Genomic DNA, 17,450 nt, shown 5'->3' with positions numbered 1-17,450 from the left:
GTAATTGTCTTTATGTTCAAGAGGATGTAAAACAAAGTTACAAACAAATAATCAATTCTAATTAAAACAGCATTTTCTATCTCAGCTTCATAAAATAATAACTTTAAAAATCACCATGAACTCAATTTAGACTTAAATGTACTGCATTTTAAATGTTCTTAACAATAGTTATTTCAAACATAAAGATCATATACACTAATTAGAGAATTTAATGTATACTTTTCCAACAAAATTCTAGTAAAGCAATTTAAAAAACAATGTTAAAACAATATTAAAAAACAATCAGGTCCTTCTAGCCTTAATGGAAAATGAGGCATTAAAAAAATATTAAGATTGTAACGAAATCTTATTGTTAATAAAGTAGAATGCAAATATCTTGTGTAATATGAAAATCTAGTTTTATTCTGGTCCATTCAGTGCTTTTAGATTAATTTTTGCTTCTGCAACAAAACAAACAGTTTTATTTTTTTATTCAGTGTCAAAATTGACTATATTGGGGCCAGACTGGATCGTCCTGGCTCACTCAATAATAATATTAAAAGAAAAAAAAAAACAGAATACAAAAAAACCTCTCTGATTCATAGGAACAATGAGTAAATTCTTGTTTCAGTAACTCTCCTTGTAAAAAGCAAGGCCAATTCTCCTATACAGGCAATAAAGTTTTACATGGTCCAGCTGCACATACCTGGGGCTTTGGCACAAATTTTTATTGATCCCACGGTCCCAGAGGCACATTTGACCAATGATGTGCTGCAGTACTTCAATTCAACATTCTGGATTGAGCCCTCAAGAGTTGGCAGGGGATTCTTAGATTTCACACCTAATAAAAGAAAACTGCAAATGTACTAGCCTGTTGAATTTAAATATTTTTATATTCCTTCACCAAGGCATTTAAACTCAATTATACTTTAATTATCTACCTTAGATGTTCAGGCAGCATTTTGGTTGTGATTCACACTTTTTAATTGCAAACGAGAAAACACTGTTTACCAACTTCTTAAGACAAACAGCTATGCATAAAGTATCACGTAAGTATGTATGGATGCGCACAGAAAAACACATAAGGCCACTAAGAAACTGGAATAATAAGTATGTATATATACACGCACACTTTTGTTTTGACTTCATAAATGCCACCTCGGCTCTTCCCTTTCATGTTTTTATTAGGAGCCTTTCACTGCGAGATCCCGAAGCGACTCCGTGTTCCGCGGCCGCGCGTGGGCAGCGCCGCCCTGCTCGGCAGCGGCGGGAAGGCAGCCAATGGCACCGCCCGCCATTTTCTTCTGCGGAAACCAGGGTTGAGGCCCGGCCTCAGGTCACAAGTGGGAGTCGGTTCTGGTGGTCTTTGCTCAGCCCCGTGGTGCAGCCCAAACCCACRGGGAAATGTGGAGGGGAGCGGGGCCGCCGGCGGCCGCTTCTGGAGAGCGGCCCGTGATGGCCGCGCTGGCCCCGCTGGCKCAGGCCGCTCGCAGAGCAGCCCAGCTCCTCGTTCCGCGCAGCGCTACCTATCCGAAGAAAGCACATAAATTTCCTCGCAAATTAAAAAGAGGTCGTTTCAACACCTGTAAGAAACACGAAAGGAAAAACCAACAGAAGTTACRGCTCTCAGTGTTTTCTTTCCCCCTGTGCAAAAAGCAGCTTGGAATTTGCCTGTTAAAATTAGCAAGCACCTTGTTAATTATGCAAGCATTAGGGTAATTATGGAACCATTTCCTTGCATATGTAACGGGGAGTCCGTGCCAAAGTCCATAATTACGCAAGGAAACTGTTACGGAATATCAGATTAAAAAATTTAAAAATGCTTTAGTATATATTTCAAGAYAGTGGACACATTAAAGGTACTTAATACAGTCTCCAAAGCTAATTCATTAGCTTTTTGCATTATCCCTCGAAGACATAACCAAAAGAGCAACCCTTAATATGCATTAATTAGTATAGAAAAGAGAGTATTGCTAAAAAAGCTAGGAAATAAAAAATCCAGGATTAAATCTGGTAATTGTGCTTGGTCCGCTGTGCCTATTCCAATTCTTTAACTTTAAAACCTATGTGGTATGGCACAGAAAATCATTTGGTAACCAGATATCTTGCAGCATATCTGTACCATATATTTATTTAAAATTTGTTTTAGGAAAACATTAAAATTATTAGGAAGACATTAAAATTATTTTTGAATGAATTATACTTTCCAAAATGGGAAGGGAAAAACAGCTTACAACAGGACACACGGCATGTAGTGAAATCAATTGCTATGGGAAAGGACGTTCTCASGTTCAGCGCACACCTTCCTAGCAAAATCTAACCCGTCTTCTGCATTTGAGGTCTCTCCATCCTTTCCCTGACGTGGAGGAAGGCCAAGAGGAGCTCTGCTGCAATCCATTTGTGCATCARTCACCACAACACTTGACAACTTAGCTGTTTTAAAGACCAGTTACCACTTCTAGTCTGAAAAAAACACACTGGTGCCCGATCTTTCCTGAGACAAGCCTCTTTTAAAGCTGAAAATCCCCTTTGATCTATGGTTTTCTATCAGAAATAGTGTATGAATTTGACAAAAGCAGACAGGATATCAGGAGGCATTTTCCAGTCTTGGCTCTGCTTCCAGGTACTTCCTATAAATTACTTCAGTGCCCCTTGTGTTGCAGCCAACAAGCATTTGCTTTCTTCTTGCCCCTGCCTCTTCCCAAAGCAAGATTACTAGATCTCAGTAGCAGCAGTCTGATTCTGGTCAAAGTAAAGGGAAAAAAACAATACAGTTCACAATTTGGCCCCAAATGTTTCAAGCCTTCTCCAAACTAGTAGTTTCCTCTTACCTTTGTCTTTCTGCCACTCTTTCATGCCTAGAAGTGAAAGATGTGACAGCTGATACATTTCTCTCATTTCACTGTGGAASATTACGTGCATTCAAAATTAGAATTTTCCATCATGAAGCCCACTTTTGTATGTATTAACCTAGACAAGCTGCATCCATCAAGGCTAAGATCTTCCCCGTTAGTTGCATATGTAACTTGAATTTTGTTGAATGTCATATTTGAAAACAATGAAACAAGCTTCATGTGACTGTCCTACCTATGTTTGTCTCTGCTCACATCTACTCCAGCACGAAACACCTTCCAGACTCACTGTGCAATTTCAACAAGTTATTGTAATATCTCAAAGACATTTATTTCCTATAATCTTCATGAAAATCTATCTCTAAAGGATGCAAATTTGTGAATACTTAGCACCACTACTAAGATAAATGGAGTGTCTAAAATCAAAAGAAATTTAGCCTATTTGCCCGCTTAGCTCAGACTCGTCAGAGCATCCTTTTTACCCAAGCACTATCTGAGGCTCCCATTGGGAAGCCAAGAATGCACAGCACCTCAGCCATGGAAAAAGCAGAAAACCCTCAATTAATCAGGTAATTAATGGCCATATATGATCAACAACCATATTCTAATGAATATATGACAATCAACTGAGAGCAGCAGCAAGCTCCTCCTTTCTGCAAGGCCCATTAGAGGGATAGGATGATCCCTTCCATAGTGCTTTCCAACTGTTTGAAACTAGGAGAGAAAAGCAGTGGGAAAATCCCGGCACAGTCACATCCAGGCCTTCTCTACGTTGCTTTGGCATCAAATGACAGCATCGTCCAGCTCTCAGATTTAACACCTGATACCCCAGCAGATGACAGCAATCAAGGAGGAGGTGCCAGAAGAAATTATTCTGGTCAGCTTCCACAGCTCCTGACTGAAGGCTACTCACAAAGCCTCTTCATTAACTGTTAAAACCCTATACAGGACTTACAATAAGGAATTTTTAAGGAACTCAAGATGTCTAAACAGATTTTCATCATGAAGATAAGACTCCTTGCCAAGTTTCAACTCTCTGCTTCAAAGCACAGAAAGTTTGGACTTTAGTGAACCRTTTATAATGAATAAGTTAAATTCAGCAAAACAGTACATTTCATTTAATCTCAAAAAAAAATTAGAAATGAAGAACCATACTCATCAAATAGCTAAACTGTTCTGTAAGGAGAAACAAGCCTCATTTCCCACCTATGCTTCTGTGTGTRGCTTCCTACCCTCACTGCACCCTCACTGCTTCCTAAATAAAATTTCTCGGGCTTGGGGTCTTTGCTGATGATAAATTCACTGTAAAAATCRAAGCACCAGAAGCTGTACACATAGCAGAAGTATTCCTCAAATACATTTTCAGAGATGAGAATTTCAGAAATGTTTAAACAAATGAGGATTGGAGGAGGATCGTCCCCAAATGTTTAAGAAGTTTTGGAAGTACCATCTGCTCAGGCAATTCTTTTCTTTTAACTCAGGCGCTGAGTATGAATTCAAATAGGAAGCAGAGGAATCAAATCTACTGTTGCAAACACTAACATCATCAACTGATATTGAAATGTAATTTTCACTTAATAATCTTAATTAATTTTAAAGATGATATATCTGTTTTTCAAAAAAAGATGTAGCTCATTCAGTGAACTTCAACACCAGTAAGTGAAATCTGAGAGAACACAAAGTATTCAAAAGGGCCAAACAAACGCTACTTCTACAACTCAGTGAGAGTCCTAGAGTCAGTGTTAATTTCAAGCGCATGATAAAAGTCTCTGAAACAGCCATCAAATTCTGAAGCAGCTTGATAATAAATCAATTCAAAATTTATTTCCTGTGATTTTAAGTAACCAATTGGCACTTCCAAGGAAAATCAAGAGGCCCTTTAGGTACCAGTTCAAMTTCCTTAGAAAGACCATCACCTTTACCAGTGCCAACTGGTCTGTCTTTCTTTCTGTTTCCTTTCCTTCTTCCCTTTCTATAGTAATTTTATCTTCTTTGGGAACCCTCTGTCCATTTTTAGCTCTTCAAGGTATCTAAGAGAGGTCTCTAACTCCACTTTTTTTTTTCCTGCACATTCTTCTAAGGTGATAGCACTGACACTTTGAAAGTCTTAGAAAACACTATCCACTAACCCCAGGGYACAAACAAGTCTTTCACCACTAACAAAGATAGTGGATTTCCTAGAAATACATTCAATTTTATCATCTTGACATATGACATATAATTATGACATTTACTGGCAATTTTAAGTTATGAAAAATGTTTATGTAGATATCTGAGAGAAAAAATGAATAATTTACAAATGTATGATAATAATACTGCTAAGTTGGTGTCCATCATTTAGGTGTCCATCTAGTATTGTGTGGTATCAGAGGAAAAACATTAGATGTTTTCTTAATTAATCTTATGTAATCTAATTTAGTCTTATCTAATAAATCAAAATGCTATTAAATCTAAGTATAATTATGCAATAGGTCATTTTTACTTCAAAACTTTTGGAAGACTATTTGTACAAAGAAGTTTAGAGGCACATTACTTTCTTGAGCAGAAGGCTTAAAATTAAATATTTAATTGGCAGGATATTAAATTATATGATGACATATTTTGGTTGTCTAGGACCACAAAGCAGAATTTTTGCTGTCTTTGTTCACATTTTAAAAAGCAACATTTAGACCTACCTTACTGGAATCAAGAGAAATTGTCCCATTATTTTCATATAAACATATGAACAAATCAACAATGACCATATGAGCAATGGCCATATGAACAAAACAAAACACAATGTTTTACGTAAGCAGGACACAAGAGGTAGAAGATGGAACTGAACCACATGCCTGCCTTCATGGGAGATGCTCCTTCATGTTGAGTCCAATTCCTGCTGAAGCTCAGCACTCACTGAGGACTTTGGTAAAGCTGAATGTGGAAAGAGGAGTGGTATTTCTGAGGAACCGGGGGTTAAAACCAAGCTTTATTCACTCCTCGCCACACTGTGGACATAAAAGACACAAGGCGCAGTTTTAGCTGGCCCTCAGTGCTCCCRGGCACGTTTAAGCAGTGGGAAGCACAAGTCTCCACGCTGTTGACTGCGGCAAGTCAGCCGCCGCACGGGAGCTTGAGCACCTCTCGAGGCTGCAAAGCTCTTCTGGGGCACTGCGATTCCACACACGCTCAAGTTGACAGAATGACACACAGGACAGAACAGTTACGGGCCAATAAAAAAGACAACAAAACAAAGACTCAAAGGTTGGAAAAATGGGTTGCAATCCATGCATCAAGAAGTAAAGATCCTGCAGAGGTTTCTAAAAATTCAAATGAACGCAGGTAAGTGTGCTCAGTAACGGCATGATCAGAAATAGTCAAGTGCTGTTACTTAAGGAATTCATTAACGGTCTAATTGCTCGAGTTGCTGGGAGTGAGTAGGGGAGTGGGCAATGCAAGAGACCACYAGCATCTTAGAGCTAGGAGATGAGGAAAGCTAGTGAGGTGCTTACAGGGTGGATAAAACAAAAAGACATACAGATTACACGGAAAAAGACTAAACTATAGTATAGTAGTGTTATCTTGAGCAGCCTCCCCATCGGTTACCTTTTCATAGGGTGTTTGCTGTTTGAAAGAACAAAACTCCAAGATTTGAGACTACCCCTTCACACCCAGTTCTTCACACCTGGAGATGCCCGGATTTCACATTCTATAAAGACCAGTTTGTTGTTAACTAGAGCAGCATTCTTTTTTGATCACATTCTTCTATACTGCASTGCATTTCCTTACAGTAAAATTTCACCCTGCTCCTCAAATGGTTTAGGATACAAACTTAAAAACAAAATGCTCTAAGAGTTTAATAAAAATGTTTATATTTTCTTTAAATACTCAACACCACAACTGAGATTTTAAAAAGAAACAGTACATCTAGTATCTGGAATGGCAGTTTCTTATACCAGGAGGATATTAACCTTTAATCCTTGAAATCATTAAAGAAATGTTTGTAGAAATATTTTTAGCCTCTTTATCTGGTCAAAGTACTGGAAGTTAAGTCGTGTCTGTACAAACCAATCATTTCACCAGCAGTTTTATATTTCTTTAAAGCCTCATATAAAAAGCACCTGCTTAAAGTGAGTAATGGAGTTTTATATTCATTGCACTTAGGAACAGCGTATGTAACCTATTCCGTTTTCCTCCCTTGTGGAATATATTTCAGCTTATATTGCACAGCACATTACCGATGTGTATAAAGACTCTCTGATCAGCAATTTGGACTGCAGACAGCAACCTGCATGAATACACTTTTTTTTCCCCCCTTCCTTAAATACAGTATCCACTTGATTCAGCAACACAAATTAAAACCATCCTTTAAAGATGATGATCTCACCTTTGGAGTGAATATATGAAGCACATATATGCTAAGCCCATAAGGACAGCACCAAGCTACAACGTACGCAATATACTCTGCACAACTAACCAGCAATAGATAGCCCATCAGCTTTGTAGAAAAGAGGTTCATATGCAAATAGCCTGAGACTAGAGAATCTCCATCAGTGTGATTAACTTAGGAGAGTTTAAAAAAAATTACTATTAAGTTAAAATGCAAACAGGTAATTTAAAGCAATTCAAATGCAAGGATAGTCCTGTAGTATAACATCATATCTCATGTTTTTTACTGCAAGTCATATTCTAGCTTTAAATAACTTATTGGATAAAAAGTGTTAAAAGTTGTAACATATATCAGGGATGAAATGTAATCTAGGAAGTAATATTTGTCATCAAAAAGCAGGATAATAAGATATATCCATATTACAACTTACTAAAGCAAACATTAATGCTTGTGATATCTTTCCTTAGGATTGAGGAATTTAAGGAGCTTGTCGATTCAACCCCAAAAGAAGTTTTCCTGCAGAATTATTTAGTACTGTATCTTCATTAAAGTATAAATTTAAAATAATCTCACAATAGTATTCTTCAAATGCAAGACCATTACTCCCGGATCCAAGTAGGCAACACAGGTGTGACCATGCAGTGGAAGGTGCGTGCAATACTTTAGTCAGGTATCCTTTTATTTTGAAACACAGTAGTGGACTTTGACAGAATTATTTAAATAATGTGTGTGTAAAGCTTCTTTTTTAAAAGCTTTCATTTGATTAGCCAGAATCACATTATCGTACTTACATAATCATTACTTATTACTATGTATTGCATATTACTACATTACGCATAGAAAAAAATACATTGGTCTCAATGCATTTTAAGCAATTAGTAGGGCTTAACAGATTGATTCATCCTCCCAGCACAGGGAGTAACTAACAGGTCTCAAAACCAGGCGCTCCGTTACTCTGTGCATCTTCTTCCATCCACAAATCTCTAAATTGTTAACTTTAAGAGGGCAAACAGAACAATTTAAGCCACGCATACTCTTACCCGCTGGTATTAGCACACGTAAGTACTTACTCACTAAGCTAAACAGGAAGGAGGGCTACGTTACATGAGCTTGATGAGGACCGCATGGAACCGGCAGAAGAAGTACCGGGGTCAAGGCAAGTTTACACAGCCCACAACGCAAGAAGTGCAAGGATTAGATTTTCTAGATTCACAAATATGAAGGAACAGTATCAGCCACTGGGGAACACGTTTTCTAACCTACTCTAATGAGGATAGCACTCCAGTTAGCTTGCTGCTAACAAATTTTTCATCTTCTATGCTTAGCAGAGTAAAACTTGATAAATCTACCCAATGTGTTCAAATCTGAGGGACAGGAGCACTTCAAAGTTAAAACTCTTCTCATGAGTTAAAATGAAATCCAGAGAATTTTGGTAGAATTTCCAGCAACAAAAACTGCTAACAGTTCAAAATATTGACAAACTTCTATTTTTCTTGTAATGCTGAAATAAAAGCATTTTTGGTATAAAAAATACTACTACGAACCGACTCTTTTTACAGAATTTTTTTGTCAATTAAATGTCCTTAATTTAAATCAAAATATGTACTGAACGTCCTTGTAAGTATTACAGCTTGGCTTAAGTTTGTAAAAAGGAGGCCAATATAAATGCCAGCCGTATCCTTTTCAACAGAAGGATGTAAACTTATTTAGTGATCTGTTTTTCCCTTTCATCTTATCTCTAGTTTCTGTGTAGATTTATAATGCTCATTGTTTCCAATTTTAACAAATCACCTAATGGCAGAAAGGAAAATATGTTACCCTTGGAATTATTTGCAGTTGCAGAAATCCCTTTTGTCTGGCGCATGCGAGGCCTGCAATCTGTTTTAGGCACAGATTGTCTGTCTTTCGTCTGACAGCCACCAAGCTGCACAAATTACTTGCTGCCTGTTCACCTGTTTGCAGCTGTGTCTGTAAGCGAAGGGTTCTGTGGCCCGACTCGAGCCGCCACACCAGGATTGATGACATGTGCTGCTGATAAACGGGGCAATTTGAAGAAATTACTGGCTGAAGCTATTGAAAGACATCTGTGCGCGAGCCGAGAGCGGGGAGCCCCCAGTTGTGTGTTTGCAACCTGCCRCGGCGGCGGCCTCTTTGAAGTCCTACCCTTCCATGGGAGCGCGGGCCCCGACACGACGTAACTCCACCATCTTTCCAACATATTTCCTCGCCCAGCCACAGAAGGCTGGTCTTTTGGTCTTAAACGGGCCTCCTAAATAGAGGATGTAACAGCAATTAAGACTTCCTACGCTCGTCTTGCAGGAGGATCCCCTTTGGAAGGGYTTCCGCATGGCGGCCGCGCGAGCAGGCCGCGCTCGGGGCCCTCCGCTCAGCCAGCGGCGGCTTCGTGGGGYGCCTCGCGGCTCCCCCTTCCCCCCGAAACGCGGCGCTGCCCCTGCCGAGCTGAGAACCAATGCCCCGAATTTTGGCCTTAACACTAAGCCATCTAGAAACCTGATTTCTGAACCTTGGGAATCTGGGTAGTGTTTAAACCACTGCGGGGAATATTCCCAGACCTTAATTTTGAGTTTGGGAAGCCAAAGAATGGCATTCGAGGCTCTSTCTGTGTGCGTTTGTGCACATACACATATATGTCTGTGTACACATGACGTTTTTTGACCTAAGCCAACTCTACCAGCTCTATTGACAGCACTTCTAATGCACGTACATCATGTTCAGCAAAATAAACTCCCGGCTCCCCTGGGCCACGTTCTGCAGCAATGTACTGCCATGTTGCCCCCCTTCTGTTTGTTTTTACACGTATATGCTAAATGTGTTTCAGTATACGTTCCGACAGCAGGGGCCAAAGCGAGAGTCTATGCATCTTTGCATATTTTAGTAGACCAGAACAAACAACAAATTAAAAATAGCACTAAAATAATTTGATAATGAGAAAAAGGAATTTCAGTGGAAAGTATAATGAGACTAAAAAGGTTAATTAGTGCTTGAGGGACATCATAAGGATATAATCACTAGCACACACACAAGTTTTCTATCTCCACAGAAAAACAAATCCTTTTTATCCATTCAAAACGGATTCACTATAAACATACAATGAATCATAAAATTAAACTATTCACTTTACCTTGTCTTCACAGCTAATTTGTACTACAAGTCAAAGTACTGAATGCAATAAATAAGCAATTGGGACTTTCATCCTGTACTACTACTTAGTTTTAGCAAACAAAGTTATCGTTGCGGTCTGGATTTCCAAAGTACTTGAAAGAAAAAAAAAAGACTTTTAGAAGTATTCCTCATACTAACAATGCTAACCATTTTCAAAATCCATATTGCGTTTGACGAAAAGAAAAGAGAAAGAAAAATCAATCTGCTATAAATTAAACACATTTGAAAATAGGGAAGCAAAGCTTTCAAGTTAAGTAGCTATATAAATTGGGCTTTCACATTTCAGAACCCATAAACTGGATTCAACACAGAGCTGAACTGACCTCCTGGAAAAAAAGGATGTATAGCATATATGCATACAATAAATCAAGTCCTTATTATTTGCACCTAATAACTATACGTCACTAATAATAAAACCCTTCGGATACTCTCCTGTAGCTGATATCTAAACAAACGCATTACATTTTTATCTTTACCCTCGCTGCATACTGTGCATTCAAGTATTTTAATGTCAGCTTTTAAACAGCTAAGTCGTGAGAACATTCTTATGTACCACTTCATAACTCTGACACCAAGTATGTATAAAAAGATTAGCCTTTATTTGGTATAAAATCAGTTGGCAGTTTTACATCTGCGCAATGCAACATAAATACCCCAGCTGGCATCTCAAGCTCACACACATATGGACTTCAAAACAGAAACTTCCTTATTTGCAGCACTGCCAGGGTAATTTTGTATACTCTGCATACTAGGGCTATTTGTCAGGCCCCTGCAGGTGTGCACTGCACATAAACACACAGCTGTGGGCTCGCGAGCCAAGTGTTCCATCAAACACATAAAGGGAGACCTCAGCAGCTGGATTAGTCATCCCTGCAACAGGTCCAGGGAGAACAATATGGGTTAGTATTTTTGGAAAAGCATAGATGGTAAATTTATGATTATGCTGGCCTTACCAAATAACTGCTGGATTGTGTCATTTTTATGCAATGTCTACTTATTAAAGTTTTTGTTAGAATGGCTGGAACAGACTGAATATTTTTTAGTTTTTAATATAAACAATAAGGTAGTTTATGTATAAAATAGTTTATTAAGTGCAAAATGTTAAAAGGTTTTCGTACTAGCAGTTGGTTTTTGACAGAAGTTACAATTATTTGCATTGGCTTTAACAGACAAATCACTGGAATCAATTATAGTTAGTGTATCATAAAACTTCTTGCTAGTTATATATTATACTTTGTCACATTTATTGTAACTACATAACATTTTTCTATCTCTGTATGTATTTAGCTCTAGCTGCTCAGTTCACAGGTGAATTGCTAAGAACACTTGAAAAGAAGTGCAGAATRAACACGTTCACTCTAATCACCTCACATGTTTATTTAAAGTTCAATGTTTTAATGCTAAGGAACAAAAACAACCATTCTGGTCTCGGACYGTGTGGAAGACGTGCACATACATGGAATTTCATGGTGGTCATAGAGATGTTAAAAATATTTTAATGAACCAGAAAAGTCAGTAAGCATAATTTTATACAAGTTTCCTTTAAGAAACTTCCTTCCTTGTCAAAAGCAAGAATAAAATGAATCAATTAACAAAATGACTGAGACCTTTAAGCCAATTTTCCACACATTTATCCCGAATGCTCAGTGTATGATATATATTTTAGCATTACCGAATTGCCTCAAAAAGATGAGAAAACAGGAACTCTCTCAGGACAGAGCCTTGAACAAMTTGACGCTATGATTTTTATTCATACGCACTTGCTTCCTTGCTTCTCTTTGGTGAAATTTAGAAAACAGAAAGTTAATGGTTCTCGTATTTAAYCTAAGTCTTCTTCTCTGAAGATGAAATGTATTTACACGCTTGATTCTGCACGAGCTTCTTGCATTTTCCCACTCTTGGAGGGGTAGGCGAGGGAAAGCACGCGTGGGGTGGCCGCTCACGCGCAGCGCGGATGCGCTACCACATCCTTCCGAGGGGAATCAGCCTCTGGCAGCACCGAGAGCCCGGCAGAAGGAATCTCTCCCAGCTTCCTGCACATCCAGAAAGCCATTGCAGGATGGGAAAGAAGGGACAGGGTTCTCAAAGGCCACTTCCTTAAACAGGAGCTAATGATATTTCAAGTCCAGGTATCATCTGTCCAGAATATCACCACCAAAGGCTCAGCTATGGTACCCTAAGATCTGATGGACATAATGACTGGGAGGGAGGGAGCTAATGACCGCACAACCGTTTCCTTACGTGGGGTAAAAATAACAGGTCTGCTAAGCCCAGMAGCTTCCAGCGGACACAGGAAAGACACAGCTGGCACCAGAGACCCAAAGGAATGGCAAATACTYGCTATGAAAGCTATTAAAATGTGTCATAGCCAAACCAGCTCCAAAACAATTTGAAACAAAAATGGATATTTAGACGATAGTAAAAACAGAAATGACAGTGCTCGTTATTACTTTTATGTAAAAAAAATTGTCCTTCGGAATCAAAACAGGAAAGTAATCATTACATGGATACAACTTATTTTTGCATTAGTCTTTGCATTTACCAGAGAAGGATAGTTACAGGAACAAAGTTTTATCTCTATCAATAGATTGTGGATCCAAAACTTTGTTCCTGTAACTACCCTTCTCTGGTAAATTGGAGACAGAGTCCGCAACAGGGATGCAAGAAGAGAAGGAACAGAGTGGAGCAGACTGACAGTTGGATGGCAAAGTTACCAAGACTTAATGGCACATTATGGCTTTGATGAACAAGCCACATTCAGAAGGAAAAAACCTAAATTATTATAAGTATCTRTTGTCCTATAAGAGCTCCTTAAAAATTAGAATGCCCCACTCCAAAAAGAGGGAAAAAAAATAAAGACTGAAACCACCTTTCTTCATAAATAAATAAAATTCATTACAAGATGCTAGAGCAAAATAAAACAACATCCATGAAGGAAAACTTTGTCTTTCCAAACTACCAGAACTCTTGGCTAAAATCTGAATTTTCAGGAAATCTTTAAGAAAGTATTTTTGAGAAGACTCCAAAGGTCTTAAAAGWGTCATCCGAGGGCCTCAGTATTAGTGAAAACCATGCTAGAGACCATAAAAGAATGGAAATTTGTATTCTTAACTGCTAGCAGAAAAGGGTCTTCAGAACAACTATGTTTAGTGGGAACATTAAATGAATGAACAAGCAGCAAGAACATTAAATGACAAGGCATTAAATACATTTTCAGAAGATAAATAATTCAGTTATTTAAGGCAAAAGGAAACTTGAGGAAATTCAGAATGGCAAAGAAAGGAGAATCTCATTTCCTTGAGTTTGCAGACTCACATAGYAAGGAGAGCTTTTTTTAAAGCAGGGTAAGCAGAGTTTGGGTTAAAAAAAAAAATAAGAACAGAGATAGAGCACATGAGAGAAAGAGGGAAGTAGGAAGATGAGGTGGTGTTTTGGGGAGTAACACATGGGCTTGGATTATACATGGGCCAAAGATCTATCAGGTTTTTTAGTCTTGGTTCTGGTAGGTATTTCCTATGTGACTTCAAGCAAAGCATCTAGCTGATAGGCATTAAAATGTCTAAAACAAAGTCTTACAGGAGCATTTATTTTTGTTAATACTATTCAAAAGACTCTCTGTAAAACCAGCACAGATCTATTATAATGTTAGTATTATATGTACAGATTAAAGAGAATTTTTCTGTTTGTACACAGGAAAAGAAGCTTAGAAGAGACTGCTCTTACAGGACAAACTACCTTAAGTGAATGCCACAAATAAATGCCAAATATCATGTTTTAGACCACTTTGGTCAAGTTCAGATACAGCCTTGCAACAGCAAAGCTTTATGAATTACTAAACAAAATGAAGGACCTAATGACACCCTGAAGTTCTCTGCTTTCTACCAAGAGTATCATCATACTTTTGTGCTACGAATGGGTAGTGGTAGGTGAGAAATCCCACCTCCTTAACTACTACCTTCTTCTCTCCCTGGAGAGCTCAGGGAAGTGGAACACGTTCTAGAAAAGATCCTCTTCCAGGAGGAAAAGGGAACATCAGTGTCAATGACGGCCCACACTGTCTGCGATTTTAAGCACAGTTACAGCATCTATATCCTAATCAGCTCCTGTTCGAGACCTTCAAAAACCTCTGGAGTAAATCAAGTCCAAGCTATCAAGAACAAGCAATACAGCTGAGCTTCTGCACTGCTTGCTGTAGACAGCCTGCCCCTTTATTATATTAATAAAATTAATAAAGCTCAAATGTGTGTGGCATGTAAAACTCCCAACCGAGAACCACCCACACGTGACTACTAATGAAACACTGTCTAACACTAAGGAACTCTGCTGGGTAGGAAGATTTTCGTGTCTTCAAAATTCTGATTCATCTGCTGAGGACTAATACTGAAGATTGGTGCAAAATGCTAAACCAGAACATCTTGATAATTAGGTGAATTGTGTATATCTTATCTAACACAGGCAAATTACAAGTTATTGGTGAAACAAATTAAGATGCCTTGCCGTGAAGTTAATTCATTGCTACAAGGTATCAACAAAGACACTCTGTGAACAATTACTGCAAGGATGCACTAGCTGCCTGGATGAGCAAAGCTGCARTCTCCTCAGTGACTCTTTAGCTTCATTTCATACCACCACCACCACCATATCTGCTGTTGTGTAGGATATAAAAGACAATATGGTGTCTGTTCAAAGAGCTTCTCACCTAAACAAAGRGACAACACAAAAACAAGGTGGGAGATGCAGATACTTATTTATTTTACACTATACAAAAATAAGATTCTGTGCAGCAGGAGTAACTGGAAAGCATTGCTCTATTTTGATTTTTATTCTAGATAAATCTTATTCTGATAAATGTTACAATCTAGGAATCATCTAATATCTTGAGAAATGTATATTGCCCATATCTGTATAAAATTTAGGGAAAAAAAAAAAGAAAAAGAAAAAAATGATAAAGGACTGGCTCTATTGAGAACTACACTGTTCCCAAAACAGCTGAAGCAACATTATCCTAGTGTAACCAACTCCAGACCACTTTGGGCATCACATAGGCCCTGCTTACTTCTTTCTACATCCTTACTCCCACTTTTTCCGTCTTTTTTTCAAATACAAGCTATTTTATAGGGTGATTGTAATATGATACTACAATCATGGCTGATTGCAGTTAGAAACAGACCCTTCTAATCCAGCTGCTCTCCACTTCAACAAATGCCATTTAAAAGCTACTTCATAAAAACATTATTGCTTCATACTTAAAAGACATTAAGTCAAGATTTTGAAAATTCCATTCACTTGATTATATCAGCAAGTGCACTATATGTTAGATTTATCATTAAAGCAAAATCCACGAGAACTGTTTTCCAGATTTTACTTAATGCTCTTATGACACATTTGGCCGATGAAAATGGATGAAAAACAGTAGTGCTTTGAAGCAATCGCCAGTAAATGCCACTGTGGTTTACCGAGAGTGGGATGCACAACATATTAGACCACAGTTAATGAAATTAAAGTATTTCTTATGTTTTTGAAACGTGTCCTGTGTTACTTGTTTGGAAACTACACAACTGCTTCATCTTCRGGATTTTACTTTTTTCTGTAGTAAACTGTATCTCTTACATCTATTGGTAATTAAATCAGTAAGTGACTACCACTGTTTTGTATTTTTTAATACTATTTAAGGCAAAATAACTCAATAAATAAAYTGCATGTTCTTTTTTGTTTCCATATAAAAATGAAATTATAACTTCATGTTCCTTATTCAAAGATCTGGAGAGAAGATTAATGTGAAGAAAACARAATAAAGTACAAGTATAGTATCTACTTGTGTAAGATCTACATTGATAAGTAGTTTCCTTTCATTATATGCCTATGAAATGTGGATTTGATGTAATGCTTTCTTTACAYGGTTTAACAGAAAAAAAAAATCTGGCAAATATTTTGGTGCAGCATATTTAAAGCTTTAACTATAGCCTTCTGGTACAGTTTATTCAACAAAACAATACAGTGGCTTATTACCAAAATAAAATTCTACTTGGTCTCTAATCCTTCAAAGTCTGGAAGAGTCAAACAGACAATTCATTTTCAGAAACCATTTACTTCTTCAGCAATTTTACTTATTTACACATTAATTATAAATCTAAGGTTAAAGCCTACCCAATGTAAATTGTTAGAATGACAAGTACAGGTCTCCATCACATATTAACGCTGTGCATGTCCTCCTCATTTACATCAATAAATCCATGAAAACTTCTCTTCTGCCCTCTCCCAGAAGATTTTAAACATATAGCTCACAGATTAAAATTAATCACTTTCCAGTGGTCCAACCAGTTGCTCTCTCAAGAAAAGAACTCCATTCTCACAAGCCTTTCAAGCTTTCCAACTGAAGTGATTCACAGCCAGTATCTTAAGTAGGTAAACTGTAACTAATCGATGTTAACTGATAAACTTTCCTAATTATCCTAATCAGTTAACAGTATAACTCACAGACAGTCAATAGCTAAGGTCTTTTTTAAGCAATGTCACTATAAGAAGCTGCCACCTTTCTTTTGAAGAGATTACTAAGTCACAATTTGACTAGAGTCATCAGCAGAGGCAGAAGTCATGCAAGAAATTAGTCATGAAGCAGAAGATCTCATCAACATCGTGTAAGACAAAAAGCAAACAGCAACGGTCCTTCTACTACTTAAAATGAAACAAAACCCCCMAAATTTACTCCATTTTTGTTAGTAACTGTTTTCTGTTTGTTACTTAGAAACATTATATTTAAATATCTGGAAAAATACTGATGTAAAAATTAGATCTTTTATTCTGTGGTGGAGGAATGAAGAAAGGGGATCTTCCAATTCACACTAAAAAATATTTTCAAACAAATCACTTTTTTTTTCTCCAGAAAAAAATGTAAATGGAACATGAAAAAAATCAATGTTGGAGTTCTCAGCGCAGCTACCAATRCAGACACTATGGTTTCTACACATATTAAAAAACAGATCTCCTAAAGAGAGATAATATGGGTTAATTATTATGCTTAGAAGAAAACTGTCCTTATTAGCAGAAGTGTTGAATAACATGGTCTTTAA

At 37.6% G+C, this 17,450-nt stretch overlaps 1 protein-coding gene across 1 annotated transcript in view; it reads right to left on the bottom strand.

Annotated features, from left to right (window-relative positions):
- VPS13B (vacuolar protein sorting 13 homolog B) overlaps positions 1-17,450 on the bottom strand; it is a 399,744-nt gene that overhangs the window by 279,263 nt on the left and 103,031 nt on the right. The window contains exon 17 of the mRNA XM_026049995.1: positions 686-820. Within this exon, the coding sequence (XP_025905780.1) occupies positions 686-820 (135 nt within the window). The remainder of the gene's footprint in view (positions 1-685; positions 821-17,450) is intronic.

Source organism: Nothoprocta perdicaria, unplaced genomic scaffold, assembly GCF_003342845.1.
Source record: "Nothoprocta perdicaria isolate Ctin4 unplaced genomic scaffold, notPer1 scaffold_64, whole genome shotgun sequence".
NCBI classification, from domain to species: Eukaryota; Metazoa; Chordata; class Aves; order Tinamiformes; family Tinamidae; genus Nothoprocta; species Nothoprocta perdicaria.
The sequence above is the reverse complement of the archived record's forward strand: the minus strand, read 5'-3'. Positions and strand labels throughout refer to the sequence as shown.